General features: G+C 43.4%; 1 protein-coding gene across 3 annotated transcripts in view; it reads left to right on the top strand.

Moving 5' to 3' along the window:
* FOCAD (focadhesin) overlaps nt 1-27,271 on the top strand; it is a 426,882-nt gene that overhangs the window by 282,809 nt on the left and 116,802 nt on the right. For all 3 annotated transcript variants that reach the window (XM_077249466.1, XM_077249485.1, XM_077249475.1), the window contains one exon: nt 8,177-8,265. In XM_077249466.1, coding sequence (XP_077105581.1) covers nt 8,177-8,265 — 89 coding nt within the window. The remainder of the gene's footprint in view (nt 1-8,176; nt 8,266-27,271) is intronic.

Genomic DNA, 27,271 nt, shown 5'->3' with positions numbered 1-27,271 from the left:
TCCCTTAATCCAAGCAAACAGATCAGACAATAATGGCAAAGGATACTGAAATTTGACCGTGATTTTATTTAGAAGACGATAATCTATACAAGATCTCAGAGAACCATCCTTCTTGGCCACAAAAAAAAATCCTGCACCAAGAGGGGAGGAGGATGGGCGAATATGCCCCTTCTCCAAAGACTCCTTTATATAACTCCGCATAGCGGCATGTTCTGGTACAGACAAATTAAAAAGTCGTCCCTTAGGGAACTTACTGCCAGGAATCAAATTTATAGCACAATCACAATCCCTATGAGGAGGCAGGGCACCGGATCTGGGCTCATCAAATACATCCTGGTACTCCGACAAAACCTCAGGGACCTCAGAAGGAGTGGAAGAAGCAATTGACACCAAAGGGACATCGCCATGAATCCCCTGACAACCCCAACTTGACACAGACATAGCTTTCCAATACAAAACTGGATTATGGGCCTGCAGCCATGGCAGACCCAAAACCACAACATCATGCAAATTATGCAGCACAAGAAAGTGAATCACCTCCTGATGTACAGGAGTTATGCACATGGTCACTTGAGTCCAATACTGAGGCTTATTCTCAGCCAATGGCGTAGCATCTATTCCCCTCAGTGGAATAGGAAATTCCAAAGGCTCCAGAACAAAACCACAGCGCTTGGCAAACGACAAATCCATAAGATTCAGGGCAGCACCTGAATCCACAAAAGCCATAACCGAGTAGGATGACCAAGAACAGATTAAAGTAACAGACAAAATGAACTTAGGCTGTATAGTACCAATGGTGACAGGTTTAGCGATTTTTTTTAAGCGCTTAGAGCATGGTGAGATAACATGAGTAGAATCACCACAGTAAAAGCACAACCCATTTTGACGTCTATGACTTTGTCGCTCAATTCTAGTCAGAATTCTGTCACATTGCATTGACTCAGGTCTCTGTTCAGAGAACACCGCCAGAGGATGCGCAGATTTGCGCTCCCGCAAACGCCGATCAATCTGAATGGCCAAAGCCATTGAATCACTCAGACTTGCAGGCGTGGGGAACCCCACCATAACTTTCTTAATGGCTTCAGAAAGACCCTCTCTGAAATTTGCAGCCAGGGCACACTCATTCCATTGAGTAAGCACTGACCATTTCTGAAATTTTTGACAGTACACCTCAGCTTCATCCTGACCTTGAGAGATAGCCAGCAAAGCCTTTTCTGCCTGGTTCTCAAGATTAGGTTCCTCATAAAGCAGTCCAAGCACCAGAAAAAACGCATCCACATTCAGCAATGCAGGATCTCCTGGCGCCAGAGAGAAAGCCCAATCTTGAGGGTCGCCGCGTAACAAGGAGATAACAATTTTAACTTGCTGAGCGGAATCACCAGAGGAACGAGGTCTCAAAGATAGAAACAATTTACAATTATTCCTAAAATTCAGAAACCTAGATCTATCTCCAGAAAACAACTCAGGAATAGGTATCTTTGGCTCAGACATAGGGCCATGAACAACAAAATCCTGAATATTTTGCACCCTTGCAGCCAGATGATCCACACTAGAAGTCAGACTCTGAATATCCATGTCTGCAGCTGAGCTCAAAACCACCCAGAGATTAAGGGGATGAGAGAAGCTGGACAGACTGCAGCAAAGGAGGAAAAAAAAAAAAAAAAATTGTACTCAGGACTTCTTTTATCCCATTTCATGCGATGCATTAAACACTTTTTTGGCCTGCTGTACTGTTATGATCCCAGTGGCTGAGGATCACAGGAAATACTAGCTAAGTTACTAAACATAGAACAAGCTCTAGGGAGGTGGTAACTGGACTGACTGCAATCCTGATCCTATCCAAACACACTAAAGGTAGCCGGTGAACGTGCCTAAAATCCTGGACGTCTCGACGCAGCCTGAGAAACTGACTACCCCTAAAGAGAAAGCAAGACCTCACTTGCCTCAAGAGAAATAACCCCAAAGAAATAGGAAGCCCCCAACAAATAATAACGGTGAGGTAAAGAGAAAAGACACACGTAGGAATGAAAACAGATTCAGCAAATGAGGCCCGCTAATACTAGATAGCAGAAGACAGATAGAGAACTGTGCGGTCAGTAGAAAACCCTACCAAAATATCCACGCTGAGAATTCAAGGACCCCCACACCAACTAACGGTGTGGGGGGAGAAACTCAGCCCCCTAGAGCTACCAGCAAGCAGGGAAATCACATATTAGCAAGCTGGACAAGAAACATATAGAACACTGATGATCAAAAAATGAACAAAACGGAAACTTAGCTTCTCTTGAAGAGACTGGTAGCAAGGTAGTCAGAAGGCATCAGAATAGCACTGAATACATTGACAGCAGGCATAGACTGAGAGTCCAAGTGAGCTTAAATAGAAAACCAGCCCACAGATAACGAGACAGCTGATGCCAGTCACAAACCTGCAGAAAGACAGCACTCACACAGTACCACTTGTGACCACAAGAGGGAGCCCAGAAATAGAGTTCACAACATATTTCCCAGAGGAGCATTGTGGCTCTAAGTCTCCTCATTTCGACATGCTTAACATGTCACTCCGCAAGGAGAAACATTACTACTTAGATCACTTACACATACTTGTAAGACCTGTTTTGAATTTGCCAAAAGACATGGGAGACTTTCCAAATGTATGGAGGGAGGTGCTGTGGCCATAAGGGACCAAAATTTTACTTTTTGGTTACCTAGATAAACTCTGGCTCCAAACCAACACAGCACATCACCCCAATAACACCATCCTCACAGTGAATGTCACGACACAGCTGTCCGGGGACCAGGGGCTCCTTCCCTGTCTCTATCTCTAGGGGGCACCCTAACTTGCCCTGCTCCCTGGGATACTTCTGAAGGTAAAGATGACAGGGCCTCCACCCTTGCCTTATCTCCTGAGTTAGCCCTCCTTCTGTGCTCTTCCCCCACCCAGGGAAGAAGGGTGCTACTGTGCACCGTAGTACACCAACCTTACAAACAAAGCAACACAAGCAAGGGTTAACTGAAAACTCCAGGCGTACAAAATATTCACTCACATATAACAGAGGAATTCACTGGGGCATGGAGGTAGGGGAATAAACTAAGATAGAGAAGGATAGGTAATTACCACACATACAAACGAAGCAACAGTCACTGATAGCTCCTCCAACTCTACTTCTCATATGAACTCCTCTCCCTCTGTTAGCTATGCAGCAAATGCTAGCTTTGACAAGGATTTGTAACAGAGCCCAGATTATAAAGGGAAAAGGAGTGCCTAACTGAGCTCAGCTGTGAGCACAGGGATTTCCAACATGGCCGATTAACCACTGTTCTGTTAGAAGGAATAAACACATTTAAAATGAAGGAGAAGTGCTTCTTCTTAGCTCCGGAGTAGGAGCAATCAGACACTGGTCTTTTGAATATTTTTCGGCAGCAGGGACAGGGAAAATGGTCTGAGTTAAGGGGAACATGGAAGGTGCAAAATGCAGGTATATTCTTGAGCAAACCCTTTTTCAGTCTGTCAGTGATTTGAGACTGGGACAGAGGTTTACCTTTTGGCTATGTACCCACGTTGCTTTTTTTAATCGTTTTTGCTCAATTTTCCACTGCGGAAACGCTTACAAACAGCATCCCATTAATTTCTAATGCATTCCGCAATTGATGTGCCCATGTTGCGTTTTTTCTGCGGCGGAAACACATCGCGGTAAAAAACGCAGCATGTTCATTATTTTTGCGGAATCGCTGCAATTCTGCACCCATAGCCATGCATTAGAAAAACGCTTGAAAAACGCATGCAAAACACATCAATTAGGCTTCAAAAACGTGTATAAAACGCGTCTAAGTCCGCATGCGTTTTTCCTGCCAAGGGTGTGCAGATTTGAAGCAGAAACTTCTGCTTCAATTCTGCAACAAGGGCACATAGCCTTTAACAACACAATGACCCAAAGCATACTGCTACAGAAACAGTTGAGTGGTTTAAGGGGAAACCTGTAAATGTTTTGGCGTGGCCTAGTCAAAGCCCAGACCTGAATCCAATTGAGAATCTGTGGTCAGACTTGAAGATTGCTGTTCACCAGAGGAAACCATCTAACTTGGAGGTGCTGGAGCAGTTTTGCCTAAAGGAATGGGCAAAAATCCCAGTGGCAAGATGTGGAAAGCTCAAGGAATTTGCCATACCAACTGCTTGCAGCTGTAAATGTCACAAAAGGAGGCTCTATAAAGTACTAACTTTTAGGAGGGTGAATAGTTTTGCACGCTGAAGTTTTTAGTTATTTTGCCTTATTTGTTGTTCACAATAAAAAGAAAACCAAATGTTCACAGTTGTTGGCATGTTGTTTACATGAACATCTGATGCAAAACCTAAATAAACACAGCAAAACATGAAAAATGCCAAGGGGGAGAGAGAGAATACTTTTGCAAGCCACTGTATATTCAGAGTGCAGCTTTCTTGAATCCGCCTGTTGTAGCTGCCTTCCTGAGATACTCACTGCCTCCTCTGTCCATTGCTGATCTGTGTAAGACACCCTTCCCTTGCCTCCTATGTCTAAGGTCAGCTTCACAAATCCGCAGTTAAAGGTCCGTGTCTGGACTGACATTCAGTCTCCTGAGCCAGCTTTATCTAGTCTGAAGCAGTCAACTTCTTGTCAGGAGACCTGTGATTGGTCCTGATGGCCACGAATTGCAGTTTTGTGAAACTGGAGACACATAAAGGAGGGAGGAGCTGACAGCCATCAGGAGCGCCTCTGACAGATGTGTAACATTTTTGCAGAGTAAAGGGCTTACAGAAACACTGCAGCAGCAAAATGGTAGAACATTTGTTATGCAAACTATTTAGAAAGAATCTTCCTTTTGTGTTTGTGAAATAAATCATAAAAAGTTCTGTGTGAAAGTATGCATAGCTTTCAAGCTTCCGTTCATCCAGTTGGACAATTCTATACACTGTATAGCAAACCAAAAGTCTTGTAAGTAATGAGAACACCCAAAATTCTAAGGCTATGTGCACACGTAGGAAATGTGGTGCAGAATTTTCTGCACTAAATCTGCATCTGCAGATTTGATGCAGTTTCTGTGCAGTTTCTATGCAGTTTCTGCGCAGATTCTATGCAGTTTCTGTGCAGTTTCTATGCAGATTCTATGCAGATTCTATGCAGTTTCTGTGCAGTTTCTATGCAGTTTCTATGCAGTTTCTATGCAGTTTCTGTGCAGTACAATGTAAATCAATGTGAAAAAAAAAAAGCTGTGCACATGGTGCAGAAAAATCTGCAGCAGAAACGCTGCAGAACTGCACAAAAGAAGCGACGTGCACTTCTTTGAAATCTGCAGCGTTTCTGCGCAGATTTTTCTGCACCATGTGCACAGCTTTTTTTTTTTCCCATTGATTTACATTGTACTGTAAATCACAGTGCAGTTCTGCAGCGTTTCTGCAGCAGAAAAATCTGCTGCAGTTCTGCACCAATTCTGCACTAAATCTGCATCGTGTGCACATACCCTTAAGGTAAAGCCACAAACAAGGTACAACTAAAGCCACATAAGAGCTGTAGAATTTGATGGCGCTATATTAGCAAGCATAATAAATAAAGTGAGTCAGAAAGGAAGGCTGATAGCCTACCTGAAAAGTTTACTAAATCTACATGTCTGTATCATTTTTATTTAAGGAGGCACTCCCATGAAATTTTTTATCTTGTCTATATATTGCTGTCATCATATTATATAGCGCCGCGTACTTACAATTGCTCATTTTGCCTTCCTACCCAGTAAATTCTTCTCTTTTCCATCCATTAGGTCTATAACATCTTGTGATTAAAAACTGACTAGCTGAATCCTTCTAAGTAGGGTTGAGCGACTTTTGCTTTTTTAGGATCGAGTCGGGGGGCCGACCGAAACACGAAACCCAATGCAAGTCAATGGGGATTGATTTTTTTTTTTTTTCGCTCTCTCTCTCTCTCTCTCTCTCTCTCTCTCTCCGTCCCTGCAAAATTTGTGTTTCACTGTGGGAATCGCTATATCCCAAACGGTAAGATGGCGGTTTTACCCCTTGTGACGCCGCACAAAGCAAGCCGGAACCCATGTCATCATGCTGCACACACTCCTTCATTGGCTGAAAAAAATGGCGGGGAAAGCGTCATACGAAACGCGACTTTGGCGCGAAAATCGCCGACCGTGTGGCCGATCCCACGCTGGGGTCGGGTCGGGTTTCACGAAACCCGACTTTGCCAAAAGTCGGCGACTTTTGAAAATGACCGATCCGTTTCGCTCAACCCTACTTCTAAGTTCTATGTAGAAAAGGGAAGTCTCTTTTCCCTGCAAAAGTCCCTGGCAGGGGAAGGAGCTGAGCAGCTGAGTCAGGAGTTGAACAAGGGGATGACTCATGCAGGGAAAAGAAACTTTTTGTTTCTACATAGAGCGTTAAAGGATTCAGGTAGTCTGTTTTTAATCATGTGATGTTATAAACCTAATAAATATGAGAATAATTAACTGGGTAGACAGGCAAAATGAGCAATTGTAGGTACACATTGCTATACACCTTTTTTCAAATTATTGTGCAAATGATATTTTTCTTGGATTTTCCTAAATGGTCGGTGCAAATGATAGTCAGTCTAATAACAAGTCATCACCCGTTAGAGTATACATCAAATTTTATTGAAGAAACCTCCCAATGATAACAGAATAATCTCCAAAACCTCAAAATGCCCTGTTCAAAATTATTAGGCACAGTAGAATTTCTAAACATTTGATATGTTTTAAAGAACTGAAAATGCTCATTTGTGGAATTTGCAGCATTAGGAGGTCACATTTACTGAACAAAAAAGCTATTTAACTCCAAAACATCCTAACAGGCCAAGTTACATGTTAACATAGGAAGCCTTCTTTGATATCACCTGCACAATTCTTGCATCCATTGAACTTGTGAGTTTTGGAGAGTTTCTGCTTGTATTTCTTTGCATGAAGTCAGAATAGCCTCCCAGAGCTGCTGTTTTGATGTGAACTGCCTCCCACCCTCATAGATCTTTTGCTTGATGATACTCCAAAGGTTCTCTATAGGGTTGAGGTCAGGGAAAATGGTGGCCACACCATGAGTTTATTTCCTTTTATGCCCATAGCAGCCAATGACTCAGAGGTATTCTTTGCAGCATGAGATGGTGCATTGTCATGCATGAAGATGATTTTGCTCCTGAAGGCATGTTTCTGGTTTTTATACCATGGAAGAAAGTTGTCAGTCAGAAACTCTATATACTGTGCAGAGGTCATTTTCACACCTTCAGGAACCTTAAAGGGCCCTAACAGCTGTTTCCCCATGATTCCGGCCCAAAACATGATTCCTCCACCTTCTTGCTGACGTCGCAGCCTTGTTGGGACATGATGGGCATCCACCAACCATCCACTACTCCATCCATCTTGACCATCCAGGGTTGCTCGACACTCATCAGTAAACAAGACTGTTTGAAAATTAGTCTTCATGTATGTTTGGGCCCACTGCAACCGTTTCTGCTTGTGAACACGGTTTAGGGGTGGCCGAAAAGTAGGTTTATGAACCACAGCAAGCCTTTGAAGGATCCTACACCTTGAGGTCCGAGGGACTCCAGAGGCACCAGCATCTTCAAATATCTGTTTGCTGGTTTATAATGGCTTTTTAGCAGCTGCTCTCTTAGTCCGATGAACTTGCCTGGCAGAAACCTTCCTCATTATGTCTTTATCAGCACGAACATGTCTACTCAGATTCAGCCACAAATCTCTAAACAGTACGATGATCATACTTAAGTTTTCGGGAAATATCTAATGTTTTCATCCCTTGTCCAAAGCATTGCACTATTTGATGCTTTTCGTCAGCAGAGAGCTCCTTTTTCTTTCCCATGTTACTTAAAAACTGTGGCCTGCTTAATAATGTGGAACATCATTTTTAAGTAGTTTTCCTTTAATTAGAATCACCTGGAAAACTAATTATCACATGTGTTTAAGATTGATTTCAGTGAACTATTGAGCCCTGAGACACAATACCATCCATGAGTTTATTTGAAAAGCAAAACAAATAAATCTTTATGACACTTAAATCCAATTTGCATAATAATTTGGAACACGGTGTATAATATGATGATTGCAATATAAGAGGATATAAATTTTGATTGAAATGCTTCTTTTAGTATCAGCTTATTAATCTTTTGGGATCTAACGTTTCCTTTGATATTTGTAGGGCAGGCAAGCTGAGCTGGAGATGCAACTGAAGCATGGAAAAGATGACCCTCAAGAACTTCAGTATAAGACATTTACAGCTTGGCTATGGTAAAAAAGGAATTAACAGTCCTAAAAGTGTATTGTTTAGGCTCTGTTTACACCTTGTGTGCACTGTACATTTTTATTTAGCATTTCCATTTTTTACTCTACTCAGCAGTGTAAAAAAAGTTAGCTTTTACCACCCAAAAATATGACATAATGATTCATTGTATATGACAGATGAACGTAGTCTTCAAGTGACCCTTCACCTTGGGACTGAAAAGTGACTGTAGATTTTACATGTTTGATTACTCTACCTTGTGCCCTCATTTTACCTCCGTTTGCCCGTGTGCTTCAGTCAGCATTCCATTCCTCCTGCTTCAAAGATGGCTGTCTCAGTGGCAATGAGAGTGAAGTGTTAAACCTAACTCACGCCTTCCCCGTACTGCAGGATCAGAAAGACAGGAAAGGAAAGGTTTAGACCTATCACTGCACACCTGTGCCACTGTGGCAGCCGGATTAGATGCAAAAGGAAAGGAGTAGCAATCTGAATAGAGATGGCGGGAGGCAAACAGCAGGCACCAGGTAGAGTGATTAAGCATAAGAAATGTATAGTCACTTTTTAGTCCCAAAGGGGACGGTCGCTTTAACTCTTCTGAATATGTAAGTCCTACAATTACATGGCCAGAGGCCCAGATAATCAGTCACTTAGGGAGTCCATCGATAGCCTTATAGCTGTACAGTTGTGAATACTAAAGTCAGATGACAGCAAGTGGCCAAATTGGACAAAGCTTTGTCAATGGCTTAAAATACACAATAGGGTTGAAAAGATAGATTTATCTTCAATAAATTAACAGTAATATGAAAGCAGCAGCAAGTATGTCATCGCATTTTTCGCATTTGGTGAGAATATCACTTATTTAACACTCAAGCTGCACTGTGATGGATTTTCTGCACTTGACATTTGTTGGCTTCATTACTGTGTGATTAAAACTTCAATTGAGTAGAATCTGTTTAACTCCATCTTGACCGCCTGTTTTATGAGCTTTTTCAAGCCTATTAGTTCTCTTGACATGTTTATTTTAGTAATTTCTTCGATTGTATTGTAATAGCATTTCTGGAGCATCTTTTCCCCCCAAAAATAATATATTGTACTGTTCCTCTGTTAGGAATCCTGAATACTTTTAAATCAATTAACAGTTGGGTGTTGTCATTGCTCTTGTGAAAAAGTGTGTTTCTACATAATCTAAAGGCCTCCATACACATTAGGCGAACGTCAGTCCAACCCGCCGCTATCAGCGGAATTGGCTGATAGCTTAATGTGTACGGGGCCTCTGATTTAGGCTTTCCTGTCCTTTTATTTTCCAGTAGATTAGCTGTTACCAGAGTCTGGCTTTGGCTCTCACATATACAACACGGGAGCACTTAGCCAAGTGTGTGGGAGTCAAGAGAGATGGATTGTTCAGCCAACAGCTTTCTATTCTGTATGGGGGACGCAAAGCAATTTCAGAGCTGCAGTGGTGCTTCTAATGTAATACATGTACATTACATGTAATGTAATGTCCCTGCTTCAACTCTGATTCTTTTAAATCATAATGACAACCTAAAACATCCAAATGACCCTGATCAAAAGTTCACATACCCTGATGATTTTGGCCTGATAACATGCACAGTAGTTGACACAAATGGGTTTGAATGGCTACTAAAGGTAACATCCTCACCTGTGACCTGTTTCCTTGTAATCAGTGTGTGTTCATAAAGGCTGAGTGAGTTTCTAGGATCCAGACAGACTCTTGCATCTTTCATCCAGCCACTTACGTTTCTGGATTGTGAGACATGGGGAAAACAAAAGAATTGTCAACGGATCTACGTGAAAAGTGAACTGAATAAAACAGGAAAGGGATACAAAAAGAAATCCAAGGAATTGATAATGCGAGTCAGCAGCATTAAAATTGTGATTAACAAATGGGAAATCAGGGGCTCTGTAAAAACAAAATCACGGTCAGGTAGACCAACAAAAATGTCGTCCACAACTGCCAGTAAAATTGTTTGGGATGCAAAGAAAAATCCACAAATAACACCAGCTGAAATACAGGACTCTCTGAAAACTAGCAGTGTGGCTGTTTCAAGATGCACAATAAGGAGGCACTTGAAGAAAAATGGGCTGCATGGTATAGTCACTAGAAAAAGCCATTACGGCGCAAATGCTACAAAATATCTTGCCTACAATATGCAAAACAGCACAGAGACAAGCCTCAAAACTTCTGGAACAAGGTAATTTGGAGTGATGAGACCAAAATGTAACTTTTTGGCCACATCCATAAACATTACATTTGGAGAGAGGTCAACAAGGCCTATGATGAAAGGAACACCATTGCTACTGTAAAGCACGGAGGTGGAGCGCTGATGTTTTGGGGATGTGTGAGCTACAGTACATAGGCACAGGAAACTTGGTCAAACTTGAAGGAAAGATGACTGCAGCACGTTATCAGCAAATACTGGAGGCAAATTTGCACTCATCAGCCTGGAAGCTGTGCATGGGATGTACTTGGATGTTCCAACATGACAACAATCCATAACACAAGGCCAAGTCGACCGGTCATTGGCTACAGCAGAATAAAGTGAAGGTTCTGGAGTGGTCATCTCCGTCTCCTGACCTCAATATCATTGAACCACTTTGGGGAGATCTCAAACGTGCAGTTCATGCTAGAAAGCCCAGGAATTTACAGGAACTGGAGGCTTTTTGCCAAGAAGAGTGGGCAGCTTTACCATCGGAAAAAAAAGAACCTCATCCACAACTACCACAAAAGACTTCAAGCTGTCATTGATGTTAGAGGGGGCAATAGATGGTATTACGAAATGGGGTATGTGAACTTTTAATTGGGGTCATTTCGATGTTTTGGGTTGTCATTATGATTTAAAAAGAGAAAACAGTACTCTGCCAATAAATAGCTTCACCCAACCACTAACCATGCGTGGAAAAAAAGTTTTGGTGTTATCATTCATATTTTCTGAAAAAAGGCCAAGAAAGCAAAAATTCTGCCAGGGTATGTAAACTTTTGAGCACAGCTGTAGACTTGTATTTAGTTTTAACCTCCGGTTCACTCTAGCAAACACTGGAGCGATTCAGCAGATCATAATCTGCTGGAGACCTGTGGCAAGGGTGATAGATGGTGAAGACGGCAGCAGGTAAGTATGAGAGTAGGGTCAGGGACCTTAAATTAGAAGCACCACTCCTGCGTTAAAATAAAAACAAAAGCCTAGAGTTTTGCTTTAACAGTCAGCTCTGATTGGATAGTAAGAGGATGGACATATCCCCAGGTAGCAACACCCAGATTTCAATTTATTGATTAATTTCCAGGACGAATAACAAAGGAATGTCTGAACACAAAGTTCTAAGAAAGGAAGGAGGAAGAAATAGAGTCAGGAGATCATAAGATTACAGCTGATTCTTTCTTTGAGGTAAAGCATTGTTTAAAATCAGACAATGAAATGGTTTACCTCATAGAAAGAACCATCTGTGATCCCATGCTGTCCTCTCTTTTGCTTTCTACCCTGCCGAGGAACTATGGTATGATCAGACCATGTTCCTGCATGGTCAGACACAACCATTACACAGTACACTGCAGGGGCACATTTACAAGATTATCTCGGCACAGGAAAACATTTTTTTTTTCAATATATCCATTTGTGAAACTTATCTTTATTCCAAGATCTAATAATTAAAATGTACTTTGTTATTCAGAAAACCTCTTTTTTCATCCCCCAAGCCTGTTTTCACCTTCATAACCAGGCCAAATTTTACAATTCTGACCGGTGTCACTTTATGTGGTAATAACTCTGGAACGCTTCAACGGATCCCACTGGTTTTGACATTCTTTTTTGTGATATATTGTACTTTATGATAGCGTTAATGTATTCAATATGACCTGCATTTATTTGTGAAAAAATCAAATATTTGGCAAATATTTTGACAATTTTGCAGTTTTCAAACTTTTACTTTTTATGCTTTAAAACCAGAGACTTATGTCACACAAATTAATAAATACATTTTTTCACATGTCTACTTTACATCAGCGCAATTTTTGAAACTTAATTTTTTTTCTTTTGAGGTTAGAAGGGTTAAAAATTGACCAGTGATTTCTTATTTTTACAACAAAATCAATTTTTTAGGCATCACATCACATTTGAAGTGACTTTGAGGGGCCGATATGACAGAAAATAACCAAAATTGACACCGTTCTAAAGATTGCAAGCCTCAAGGTGCTCAAAACCACATTCAAGAAGCTTATTAACTCTTTAGGTGCTTCACAGGAACTGAAGCAATGTGGGAGGTAAAAATGAACATTTACATTTTTTTTCAGAAAAAGTTTACTTTTGACTCAATTGTTTTTATTTTTACAATGGGTAACAGGAGAAAATGGATCCCAAAATTTATTGTGCAATTTTGCACAAGTGCGAATTTGTGCAAGTACATTGATATCCCTTATGTGGGAGAAAACTACTGTTTGGGCGCATGGCAGGGCTCTGAAGGGAAGAACCACAATTTGACTTTTTGAACACAAAATTGGCTGGAATCTTTAGTAAACATCATGTCCGATTTGGAGAGCCCCTGATGTGCCTTAACAGTGGAAAAACCCCCACAAGTGACAATATTTTGGAAACTAGACTTTTTATGGAATGTATCTAGATGCGTTGAGAGCACTTTAAACCCCTGGGTGCTTCACAGAAGTTTATAACGTTGAGCTGTGAAAATAAACACTTTTTTCCCACAAAAATGTTATTAGCCCTAATTTCTTGATTTTCACAGGCATAACAGATGCAATTGCATCATACAATTTGTTGTGCAATTTTTCCTGAGCACACCATTATCCAAGAAGTATCGTTTCTCCTTGCGGAGATCGATATGCTAAGCATGCCGAGATGAGGAGACTTAAAGCCGCAATGCTCCTCTGGGTAATGTGCTAATTATGCAAATTGTCTCTTCAGAGAGGAAGAGAGCTAGAACTCTAGTGCCACCTATTGGAAGGTAGCAATCCTACACCGATACCTATATGGGGTCGAAAACTACTTTTGAGGCACAGTGCAGATCTCAGAAGGGAAGAAGCGCAATATTGGAGTTCAGATTTTCTTGGACTGGTTTGACAGTGCCATATCACATTGCCAGAGCTCCTGAGTTGCCAGAACAGTAGAAACCCCCAATAAGTGACGTCATTTTACAAACTATACCTCTCAATGAATTCATCTAGGGGTGTAGGGAGCATGTTGACACCATTTGTGCCTCACATGAATTTATACCATTGGGCGTTTAAAAAAGAATAATTACATTTTTACCTCATAAATTTTGTTTTAGCCCCAAATTTGTAATTTTTAGAAGAGCTACTAGGAAAAAATGGAACTCTTAGTTTGTTTTGCGATTTATCCTGAGTACACTAATACCCTACATGTAGTCAAGAACTACTTTTGAGGCAAAGTGCGAAATTCAGAAGGGAAGGAGCTCCATAATTTAGTGCAGAATATATATTTATGGTTTGCGGGTGCAATGACCCAATGGGAGAACCCCTGACAGGGGCGGACATACCGCATGTGCAGCCGGTGCGGCTGCACAGGGGCCCGGAGGTGGAGGGGGGCCCCGGCAGGATGGCTAATAATGATGGCAATCTGGCCAGTTTATCTGGCTCCGAGGCTCCGGAGGGCCCCTGGCCAGATTGCCCTCATGTGCTGCGGGCAGGGAGCCATCCATTCCTGCGCGTCCTGTCTCTCACACTGCAGCGTGTCCAGGCGCTGCTGGGCCAGAGAGGAAGCTGCCGGTGACTGTGATCCAAGGAGAGATAGGCGTGTGTGTGTCATTGTATCCGCGGAGTGCAGGGGGGCTTGACTTCATGATTCTGCAGACTTCTTCCTGTACAACTTCACTTCAACTCAGACAATACTCCTGCTCTGCATGTGCTGAAGCCAATCAAAGGACGGTGAAGTCCCATTAAGGCCCCGTCTCACATAGCGAGATCGCTAGCGAGATCGCTGCTGAGTCACTAGTTTTGTGACGCAACAGCGACCTCCATAGCGATCTCGCTATGTGTGACACGTACCAGCGATCAGGCCCCTGCTGCGAGATCGCTGGTCGTGTCGGAATGGCCTGGACCTTTTTTTGGTCGTTGAGGCCCCGCTGACATCGCTGAATCGGTGTGTGTGACACCGATCCAGCGATGTCTTCACTGGTAACCAGGGTAAACATCGGGTTACTAAGCGCAGGGCCGCGCTTAGTAACCCGATGTTTACCCTGGTTACCAGCGTAAATGTAAAAAAAAAACAAACAGTACATACTCGCCTTCTGATGTCCGTCAGGTCCCTTGCCGTCTGCTTCCTGCTCTCACTGAGATCCGGCCGTACAGTGAGAAGTGAGAGCACAGCAGTGACGTCACCGCTGCGCTCTGCTCTCAGTGTGCGGCGGCACTCAGTCAGAGCAGGAAGCAGACGGCAAGGGACCTGGACACCGAAAGGCGAGTATGTACTGTTTGTTTTTTTTGGTAACCAGGGTAAACATCGGGTTACTAAGCGCGGCCCTGCGCTTAGTAACCCGATGTTTACCCTGGTTACCCGGGTGCTGCAGGGGGACTTCGGCATCGTTGAAGACAGTTTCAACGATGCCGAAGTCGTTCCCCTGATCGTTGGTCGCTGGAGAGAGCTGTCTGTGTGACAGCTCCCCAGCGACCACACAGCGACTTACCAACGATCACGGCCAGGTCGTATCGCTGGTCGTGATCGTTGGTAAATCGCTTAGTGAGACGGGGCCTTTAGTCCCAGGAGAATGTGCTGGGGGAGGTCAGGAGAAAAGGGGGCTCCTCCCTCTGCATTCACTTACTGAGCGTGCCATAAAAAAGAACGGCAAAATTGCTGCCATAGAAAAACTTTACATCCAAAGCTTTGTAGCAGTCATAGCCAGCACGGCCAGGCTTTTTTTAGGAGGCGCAGCAGCTGTGGAGGAGGCTGGCAGCAGGTCCTCAAGGAGAGCTGTGTGCAGGGTCTCCAGTGCTATAGGTGCAGGAGGTCGTCCACTGTAGAGCGTCCCCCTCTGCGACCTGCTGCACTCATATGGCAGCAAAGGACCCAGAGAATAAGATGCAAAATAAATGGGATTTTACTATCTGTTCATATATCTGTCTGTCTATATATAATCTATATATTATCTATTATATATCATCTATCTATCATCTGTTATCTACTTATTATCTGTCTATATATTATCTACTTATTATTTATCTATTATCTATATATTTATCTATTATCTATCTACTAGCTATTATCTATCATCTATCTATTATCTATCTAAATATTATCTATCTATCCATCTATCTACCCCCAACAATGACAGCTCCTGGTGTATTTGGGATTTTGGACAATGGAGACTCACTGGACCAGCTATGAGACTCACACTAAGGCCGGGGTCACACATGCGAGAAACACGTCCGTGTCTCGCATGTGAAACCCAAGCTCTGGCGCCGGCACTTGGGAGCGCAGCGTGCAGATCCATGTGTTCCTATGCGGCCGCACGCTCCGCTCCACAGTGCCGGCGCCACAGCTTGGGTTTCACATGCGAGACACGGACGAGTTTCTCGCATGTGTGACCCCGGCCTTAGGGCTCATTTCCACATGCGAGTCACACGTCCGTATCCCGCATGTGGAAACCAAGCTCTGGCGCCGGCACTTGGGAGCTGAGCTGTGCAGCTCCATGTGTTCCTATGCGGCCGCACGCTCCGCTCTGGAGTGCCGGCGCCACAGCTTGGTTTCCACATGCGAGATACACGGACGTGTGACTCGCATGTGGAAATGAGCCCTAAAGGCCTCTGTGCACATTAGAGAGAAGTCAACACAATTTGATCATTTTTGCAGGTCTAAGAGAGCAATAAATGTATAACCGGACCTCCCGAATCTCCCCAGAGGTGGAGAAAAGGATCAGGCTCTTTGAACGTCAACTACTGATCCTCTTTCTCTCCTGTGAGATAATCCACTATCAGTGTTGGTAATGACTAAAGGTACCTTCACACTAAACAACTTGACAACGATATCGCTAGCGATCCGTGACGTTGCAGCGTCCTGGATAGCGATATCGTTGTGTTTGACACGCAGCAGCGATCAGGATCCTGCTGTGATATCGCTGGTCGGAGCTAGAAGGCCAGCACCTTATTTCGTCGCTGGATCTCCCGCAGACATCGCTGAGTCGGCGTGTGTGACACCGATCCAGCGATGTGTTCACTTGTAACCAGGGTAAACATCAGCAACAAAAAGTGGGTGAGCGGGCACCGTCCATTTGAAATTAATTAAAGGGGATCACCATATGCATACTCTGAACAGTGTACCACATAAGTAAATGTGTATGCACAAACTTGGGATCACCACACAGTAATTAGAAAAAATATACACAATCTTTATTTAGAAACAGTCCACAAAAAACAATTTAAAAACATTTAAAAACCCACACCATCGTAGTGGGGTACTGAGTCCATAACAATAATTGACAAATGTCACAAAATAATTGTAAAACACACCACAGCCTAATATTTGATATAATATCAGTGCACATAAACAGATCACATATATCGACCCATATACAAGGTTGCATTGACAATCACACTGTGTACCAGTGTGATTGGCTGATATAAAAGAGCCTGCCAAAAAAACCTAATTTCCTAGCTATAAACCCTCATAGGGAAATAGAGGGGAAGAAAGGAGGGCAATGGAACAAAAGTCCCAAATACTAGAGATATATGAAAATACCAAAAATGCCCTATACCTACTTCAACCCTTCAATAAAGGCTCTTACCCAGCTTTCCGGGGTGAAATGCCCTGCAACCCTGTGCTGTGCAGTTTATCCGATCAGAGGGGCTGTGTGGATACAAAGACCCACGCGTATCGACGCTGCCTGCGTCTTCCTCAAGGTCAGTATGCTCCCAAGTGGTATGTTTCTGGGTTTAAATAAAAAGAATAAGCAGTATAACTCCTACCAGGTGTGCAGAGCGATGGTGGTGTGAGTTCCTCCTCTCGGCGTCTCCCAGATCACACTGCGCAGGTGCTAGGAAATTCCCTCAGCTCCTGACACAGACCTAGTGCGCATGTGTGGGTTGCCATTATGATAGTTCCCATGGAGCTGGTAAGTTTCACTTTTGCCCTCAGGTACGGTGTCCTGTTTAGTTCAATCTGGGCTGTCGTGCTGAGCAGCAGTGAATGATTCACACCACACAGAAAAGTATACCAACTTCACAAACAGGCGCTCCTCACACTCACCCTGGCCAGGGTACACACCAACCACAAAGATCCTCACACTCAGGTAATCATTCATGTTGGGGGCACATCCTGTCGGACTATCCAAGGGATTTAGTCAATGGCCCATAAACTATATTTGATAGGTAAGAAGTCTGCACACGTGGCACAGTAATTATTATGCCTAACCAAAACTGACAGACAGCCTGTTGCTAGTGGGATGCTATGCACCTATACACATGGCTATGTTATAGAAGTACCTTCACAATTAAATATATGTTATTATAAGTATCATGAGTGGAATCATCATAAGAACAAAGATAATAAACATATCCACACATCATTAAAGAACACCTTGTCCAAATGATATGGTCCATGTGTCCTTATTGGTGCTTAGAAAGAAGAAGTCATTTTCAGGGCACATACTGGGAAAGAATATCCGCACGGAAATTTGACTATATAAATGAATTTTTGCTGTCCAGGAGATGAAGCCCCTGCGGTTTCCGACCATTCCATTAGAAGCTAGAGTCCTTATTTTTTGGGGGGGGGATCCAGTCTTTCCTATATAACGGTAGAGCTACATCATATGAGTAGCAACCCAAGTTCTTCGGGCTACCTAAAATAGAAAAGGCATGCTCAAATGGGGTGACAAAAATCATAAACAGCCCGGAGGCAATGCGAGCTAAGCCAGCGTCCTGTAGGTGATGCTATACACAGTTGTATTCCTGGCAAACCCAAAAAGAACTATGTTCTTTTTGGGTTTGCCAGGAATACAACTGTGTATAGCATCACCTACAGGACGCTGGCTTAGCTCGCATTGCCTCCGGGCTGTTTATGATTTTTGTCACCCCATTTGAGCATGCCTTTTCTATTTTAGGTAGCCCGAAGAACTTGGGTTGCTACTCATATGATGTAGCTCTACCGTTATATAGGAAAGACTGGATCCCCCCCCCAAAAAATAAGGACTCTAGCTTCTAATGGAATGGTCGGAAACCGCAGGGGCTTCATCTCCTGGACAGCAAAAATTCATTTATATAGTCAAATTTCCGTGCGGATATTCTTTCCCAGTATGTGCCCTGAAAATGACTTCTTCTTTCTAAGCACCAATAAGGACACATGGACCATATCATTTGGACAAGGTGTTCTTTAATGATGTGTGGATATGTTTATTATCTTTGTTCTTATGATGATTCCACTCATGATACTTATAATAACATATATTTAATTGTGAAGGTACTTCTATAACATAGCCATGTGTATAGGTGCATAGCATCCCACTAGCAACAGGCTGTCTGTCAGTTTTGGTTAGGCATAATAATTACTGTGCCACGTGTGCAGACTTCTTACCTATCAAATATAGTTTATGGGCCATTGACTAAATCCCTTGGATAGTCCGACAGGATGTGCCCCCAACATGAATGATTACCTGAGTGTGAGGATCTTTGTGGTTGGTGTGTACCCTGGCCAGGGTGAGTGTGAGGAGCGCCTGTTTGTGAAGTTGGTATACTTTTCTGTGTGGTGTGAATCATTCACTGCTGCTCAGCACGACAGCCCAGATTGAACTAAACAGGACACCGTACCTGAGGGCAAAAGTGAAACTTACCAGCTCCATGGGAACTATCATAATGGCAACCCACACATGCGCACTAGGTCTGTGTCAGGAGCTGAGGGAATTTCCTAGCACCTGCGCAGTGTGATCTGGGAGACGCCGAGAGGAGGAACTCACACCACCATCGCTCTGCACACCTGGTAGGAGTTATACTGCTTATTCTTTTTATTTAAACCCAGAAACATACCACTTGGGAGCATACTGACCTTGAGGAAGACGCAGGCAGCGTCGATACGCGTGGGTCTTTGTATCCACACAGCCCCTCTGATCGGATAAACTGCACAGCACAGGGTTGCAGGGCATTTCACCCCGGAAAGCTGGGTAAGAGCCTTTATTGAAGGGTTGAAGTAGGTATAGGGCATTTTTGGTATTTTCATATATCTCTAGTATTTGGGACTTTTGTTCCATTGCCCTCCTTTCTTCCCCTCTATTTCCCTATGAGGGTTTATAGCTAGGAAATTAGGTTTTTTTGGCAGGCTCTTTTATATCAGCCAATCACACTGGTACACAGTGTGATTGTCAATGCAACCTTGTATATGGGTCGATATATGTGATCTGTTTATGTGCACTGATATTATATCAAATATTAGGCTGTGGTGTGTTTTACAATTATTTTGTGACATTTGTCAATTATTGTTATGGACTCAGTACCCCACTACGATGGTGTGGGTTTTTAAATGTTTTTAAATTGTTTTTTGTGGACTGTTTCTAAATAAAGATTGTGTATATTTTTTCTAATTACTGTGTGGTGATCCCAAGTTTGTGCATACACATTTACTTATGTGGTACAGGGTAAACATCAGGTTACTAAGCGCAGGGCCGCGCTTAGTAACCCGATGTTTACCCTGGTTACCATTGTAAATGTAAAAAAAACAAACAGTACATACTTACATTCCGGTGTCTGTCCCCTCGCTGTCAGCTTCCCGCACTGACTGTGAGCGCCGGCCGGCCGTAAAGCACAGCAGTGACGTCACCGCTCTGCTTTACGGCCGGCCGGCGCTGAGACAGTGCAGGGAAGCTGAGGCCGGGGGACAGACACCGGAATGTAAGTATGTACTGGTTTACATTTACAATGGTAACCAGGGTAAACATCGGGTTACTAAGCGCGGCCCTGCCGATGTTTACCCTGGTTACCCGGGGACCTCGGCATCGTTGGTCGCTGGAGAGCCGTTCGTGTGACAGCTCTCCAGCGACCACACAGCGACGAAACAGCGACGCTGCAGCGATCGGCATCGTTGTCTATATCGCTGCAGCGTTGCTTAATGTGACGGTACCTTAACTCCCCACTCCTATTGGAAGCCCGTACGTTCCTAGGCCAGCTGAGTGTTCGTATATATTAGAGAAACAAATGTTTGACTGATGGTAACTTAAAGGGGTATTCCAATCTCCAACATCCTATCCTAATATGTATTCCGTATAATATCAGTAGAATATAATATATTTTTTCTGATTCTCTATGTAGCTTACCCCATGTGCAGGGCATTGCAGTAGATTAGGTATCCATGGTTATGCCCACTAAACACTAACTAACTGGTATTATATGAGTAATTGTAACCATAGATATCTAAGCTACTGCAATGCCCTGCACATGGGGTAAACAACGTAGCAAAACAGAAGAACTATATTTCTAATTGGAGGTATTTGCTAATATTATTATATTACACCTACTTCTTATTGGGATAGAATCTTGGAGATTTATTCACATTTTATTAGATATAACCTGACACCTCACTTTATTTAAAAACTGAAATGAAGTCGATGCATCATCTTATCCCATGTACTAGTGGACATACCTATATCATTAATAAAACATATGATAAAGAAATCTTGTCGTCAGATTCATCCTGTACAAACCATGAACGGCAGGAATCAAACACTGGCTGAGCGATTGCAGCCAAGTATTTATTACTCTGGAATGCTGCAGCTTTTATGAGCAAACATAGTCCAAAAAGCCAGCTGGGAACTATGCGAATAGTCCGAGGAAGTCACTGGCCGGCCTCTCTGCTAGCCCCCCTCCCGTGCCAGTTAAAAGCCAAATCTCTACCTATGGAGAAATCATAGCGAAAGAACTGTCAGTTAAAGTGATCAGCGCTGGGAATAGCCGGCAAGGGAGCACATCAGACCAATCAGCCAAGAAAGTAGTTTCTGGCTGGCTTTTTAAAGCAGTTTTACTCTCAAATATCGCAGCATTTCAAGGTATAGCTTCCAGGTTGCAATCATACAGTGTCTGACTCATGCTGCCCCTGGGCCGCATGCATTTAACATCTGGATCCCTTTAACAGAATGTCCTTTCTGCATATACAGTATTTCACAGATGGTGGGGAAAAGGCAATGATAGTGGTGGTGGAAAGGACAATGATGGTCGTGGTGGAAAGGGCAATAATGGGGGTGGTGGAGGAGGAAATGATGGACGTGGTGGAAAGAGCAATGATGAGGGTGGTAGTGGAAAGGACAATCATGGTGGAAAGAGCAATAATGGGGGTGGTGGGGAGGAGGAAATGGTTGAGGTGGTAGAATGGGCAATGATTGGGGTGGTGGAATGGGCAATGATGGGGTGGTGGGGGAGAAAGCAATGATGGGGGTGGTGGGGAAGAGGACAATAATGGGATGTGGGGGGAGCAGGACAATGAGGGGTGACTGGGATTGAGATGGGAGGAAAGGGGATTTATAATGAATTTAGGAACAGGGGGAAGTGGAGGAAGATGTTATTATCGCTTATTATGTACCCAGCCCATTAGTATATAGTGTACTCACTTATATATAGCACAGTCCCTTAGTATAGTGTACTTGCTTATTATGTATAGTGCCATCCCCCAGTATATAGTGTAGTCACTTTTTATGATGCTGTCCCTGATTATATAGCTTTTTCTGCTGTTATGTACAGTGCTGTCTCTTACATAGTGTATTCTTGTTATTCACAGCTCCCTCTTTTATTACATAGTCCCCTCTCTTTTTGGATATAAAATGACTGCTGATGGAGGAGCCGGTGACCAGACGATCACTCCATCAGCTCCTCCATTAGAAAGGTAGCTTTCCCATGCTCTATCAGCCATCATTGCATTATAGAGCTAGCAAGACAGGACGGTATGTAATAAAAAACAGGGCTCTATATAATCCTATATGTAAGGGACGGTGCTGTACATAACAAGAGAGGGCACTGTATAATAAGGGACGGCAATAAACAATCAAGAAGACTGTAATATATGTTTGCGTGTGGCTATCTATATATATATATATATATATATATATATATATATATATATATATATATATATATATATATATATATATATATATATACTGTGTATATGTATATATATATATATATACACTCACTGGCCACTTTATTAGGTACACCTGTCCAACTTCTTGTTAACACTTAATTTCTAATCAGCCAATCACATGGCGGCAACTCAGTGCATTTAGGCATGTAGACATGGTCAAGACAATCTCCTGCAGTTCAAACCGAGCATCAGTATGGGGAAGAAAGGTGATTTGAGTGCCTTTGAACGTGGCATGGTTGCTGGTGCCAGAAGGGCTGGTCTGAGTATTTCAGAAACTGCTGATCTACTGGGATTTTCACGCACAACCATCTCTAGGGTTTACAGAGAATGGTCCGAAAAAGAAAAAAAATCCAGTGAGCGGCAGTTCTGTGGGCGGAAATGCCTTGTTGATGCCAGAGGTCAGAGGAGAATGGGCAGACTGGTTCGAGCTGATAGAAAGGCAACAGTGACTCAAATCGCCACCCGTTACAACCAAGGTAGGCCTAAGAGCATCTCTGAACGCACAGTGCGTCGAACTTTCAGGCAGATGGGCTACAGCAGCAGAAGACCACACCAGGTACCACTCCTTTCAGCTAAGAACAGGAAACTGAGGCTACAATTTGTACAAGCTCATCAAAATTGGACAGTAGAAGATTGGAAAAACGTTGCTTGGTCTGATGAGTCTCGATTTCTGCTGCGACATTCGGATGGTAGGGTCAGAATTTGGCGTAAACAACATGAAAGCATGGATCCATCCTGCCTTGTATCAACGGTTCAGGCTGGTGGTGGTGGTGTCATGGTGTGGGGAATATTTTCTTGGCACTCTTTGGGCCCCTTGGTACCAATTGAGCATCGTTGCAACGCCACAGCCTACCTGAGTATTGTTGCTGACCATGTCCATCCCTTTATGACCACAATGTACCCAACATCTGATGGCTACTTTCAGCAGGATAATGCGCCATGTCATAAAGCTAAAATCATCTCAGATTGGTTTCTTGAACATGACAATGAGTTCACTGTACTCAAATGGCCTCCTCAGTCACCAGATCTCAATCCAGTGGAGCATCTTTGGGATGTGGTGGAACGGGAGATTCGCATCAGGGATGTGCAGCCGACAAATCTGCGGCAACTGTGTGATGCCATCATGTCAATATGGACCAAAATCTCTGAGGAATGCTTCCAGCACCTTGTTGAATCTATGCCACGAAGAATTGAGGCAGTTCTGAAGGCAAAAGGGGGTCCAACCCGTTACTAGCATGGTGTACCTAATAAAGTGGCCAGTGAGTGTATATATATATATATATATATACGATGTAGCTTTGTCGCCATAGAAGTTGAGGGGCCCAGACACATTTCTTGCACAGGGGCCCCAAGCTGTCCGTGTCCGCCCCTGACCCCTGAAGTGCCAAAAGAGCTGAAGTCCTGCAGAAGTGACAGCATTTTAGAAACTACAACTCTCATTGAATTCATCTAGGGGTGCAGTGATCAGGTTGACACCACGGGTGTGTCACAGAATTTTATACCAATGGGCAGTGAAGAAAAAATAATCACATTTGTACCACAAAAATGTTGTTTTAGTCCTGATTTTACATTTTCACAAGGGGAAATGGGCAAAAATGTCACCAAAATTTGTTACGCAATTTCTGCTGAACATGGAAATGCCCCATATGTGTCTGTACAGTACTGCTTAGCCATACGGAGAGAATCTGGAGGGACGGAGTGCTGTTTGCCTCCTGGAGCACAGATTTTTCTACAATAGTTTTCACATTCCATATACAGAGCCCCTAAGGTCAAGAAGAGCAGAATCCCTCCTCAAGTGACCCCATTTTGGAAATGATACTCCTTTGTGAATCTATCCAAAACTGTAGTAATGATTTTGACTCCATGGGTGTTTTCCAGAAACAAGCAGCAGTGGATGTTGCTGAGTGAAAATTGCAACTCTGCTATTCTAGTGCCTGTACATTTAAACAAGAAATCATGAAGCGCAAATCTAGTATGTGGCCCCTTTTGAAAAAGCTTGGCGGCGAAACGCGCGTCAGGGGGCTCCTGGTGACGAGTGGGAGAACTATCCGGTCACATTATGGGTAAGCATGCATAGGCTTTTACTTGTTCAGATAGGTTCCGTATGGGGTACGGTCTTTTGGCACCTGTATATTGGCTGGGAACCATCCTGTCCTCTATAGGTTGTATTGGCAATAGCCTAATTGCTAGCAGCATGCCTGCCTCCGGATTTACTTAGTATCTCCCATTCACATCCGTCTACCTACAGTTTCTTTCTGTTTCTACTTCCTGTATGGGTGCACAATTTTAATATTTATCTTTTTTTTTTTGTTTTTGGTGTATCATTCATTCTTTGAACTGAAATATCCTGCATGTCTATTGCTCCATTCCCTGACAGCAAGCAAGCTTGAATGGTAACATATCATTCATTCTTTGAACTGAAATATCCTGCATGTCTATTGCTCCATTCCCTGACAGCAAGCAAGCTTGAATGGTAACATATCATTCATTCTTTGAACTGAAATATCCTGCATGTCTATTGCTCCATTCCCTGACAGCAAGCAAGCTTGAATGGTAACATATCATTCATTCTTTGAACTGAAATATCCTGCATGTCTATTGCTCCATTCCCTGACAGCAAGCAAGCTTGAATGGTAACATATCATTCATTCTTTGAACTGAAATATCCTGCATGTCTATTGCTCCATTCCCTGACAGCAAGCAAGCTTGAATGGTATCAGAGTCCTTCTACCTTCGGCATTGATTCCTGCTTATATCTATATTTGTTAGCCAGCTTGTTATGCAATTGTTTTTGTTTCTAGATATTTAATTCTCTTCTGCTTGTCCTTATGCCAAGAGTTCGCATAACTGTTTTTCAAAGGGGTTTATGATCCATGTAGACCTGGACATTTGTTTATCTGATCACTACATTTATTGTGCCCTGCTGTCTCAATTGAGTTAGATTGATTGGTAACGAGAGGGGGGAAGACCAAAAAAAAAAAAAAAAAGTGAGATCTAAGAGCTGGCCACCTATAAATGTAGATATAGCTTGGGGAAGCATTCATGCAGGGGGCATTCGTGCACTATTATTCGTGTACATTTTTTTTTTTTCAAAGTACTTTTTTTTCTAAGTATTCAGCAGTTATAACATGGCAGATAGACAGGGCAGGAGACAGGTAAGACAATCAAAATCTATTCCCTATTCAGTTGGCACACAGCAAATACTCACCATATGTATTTGTATAATCTATATCATGGCTGCTGCTTTCACACACAATCACCGCCCTTGCATCAACTCTTTACACTCCATCCATATTGGCCCCTCTGTCCTGGCCTCTCCTATGTATAGCACTCATGCTCTGTTCACATTGCTCAACAGTACAGATCCATTCAGTCCCACCATCCAACACAAGAGACGCTCTCACAAATCACTTAACCATCTGCTCACTCTTTCTATCCTCCTTCTCCTAGTTGCTGGAGACATCTCTCCGAACCCCGGCCCCCCATGTTATAGCCAGTCAAACCTCCCAACTGCTACACCCAGAAACCCCTCTAACCTTATTAATATTCCATGCATGCCTTCTGTCTCTTTCAATTGTGCTCTTTGGAATTCTCGCTCTGTGTGTAATAAACTCTCCTTCATTCATGACTTCTTCCTTTCTAACTCTCTTAATCTCCTGGCTCTTACTGAAACCTGGATCCAGCAGTCAGACACCACCGCTGCTGCTGCTCTCTCATTTGGTGGACTACACTTTTCTCATACCCCAAGATCAGACAACAGAGCAGGTGGAGGCGTTGGTCTGCTCCTTTCACCCAAATGTACCTTCCAAGTTATCCCCCAAGTACCCTCACTTGTATTCCCTTCCTTTGAGGTCCATGCTGTCAGATTCTACGTCCCCTTCTCCATGCGAGTGGCGGTGGTGTATCGTCCTCCCGGCCCCTCTCACCAGTTCCTGGATCATTTTGCCACCTGGCTTCCACACTTTCTCTCTTATGACACCCCCACCCTCATCATGGGTGATTTCAATATCCCAATTGCTTCTCCCCTCTCCCCATCTGCTTCTCACCTTTTATCTCTAACCTCCTCTTTCGGCCTCTCGCAGCATACTAACTCTCCAACACATGATGATGGAAACTCCCTTGATTTGGTCTTCTCCCGGCTTTGCTCACTGGATGATTTCACAAACTCCCCTCTCCCGCTCTCTGACCACAACCTTCTTTCATTCTCTATCAAGAACTGCCATCCCGCTCAGGTCATCCCCACTTTCCACACTTATAGAAACATACAGGCCATTAACACCCAGAAACTTATGAAGAACTTGCAGTCTTCATTGGCCCCAATCTCCTCCATCTCTTGTCCTGATTCTGCTCTGAAGCATTACAATGAAACCCTGCAAAGTGCCCTGGAAGAAGCTGCACCTCCTATACATAGAACAACTCGGCACAGACGGCGACAACCGTGGCACACGCTGCAAACACGTTTCCTGCAGCGGTGCTCCAGGTGCGCCGAACGTCTGTGGAGAAAATCTAATCTGCCCGAAGATTTCATCCATTATAAGTTCATGTTAAAAACATACAACTCTGCCCTTCACCTCTCCAAACAAACCTATTTCAACACCCTCATCACCTCGCTGTCCAATAACCCTAAACGTCTCTTTGACACTTTCCGGTCCCTACTCAACCCAAGAGAGCAGGCCCCAACCACAGATCTCCACGCTGACGATCTGGCCAATTACTTCAAAGAAAAAATTGACCACATTCGACAGGAAATCATTTCCCAATCTCTTCATACCAAGCACTGTCCTCCCTCCCCCACTGCATCTAGTTCACTCTCTGACTTTGAACCAGTTACAGAAGAAGAAGTAAGCAGGCTCCTTGCATCTTCTCGCCCGACCACTTGCACCAGCGACCCCATTCCGTCGCATCTCCTCCAGTCCCTTTCCCC

Source organism: Ranitomeya variabilis, chromosome 1 (genome assembly GCF_051348905.1).
Source record: "Ranitomeya variabilis isolate aRanVar5 chromosome 1, aRanVar5.hap1, whole genome shotgun sequence".
Taxonomy (NCBI): domain Eukaryota; kingdom Metazoa; phylum Chordata; class Amphibia; order Anura; family Dendrobatidae; genus Ranitomeya; species Ranitomeya variabilis.
The sequence above is the reverse complement of the archived record's forward strand: the minus strand, read 5'-3'. Positions and strand labels throughout refer to the sequence as shown.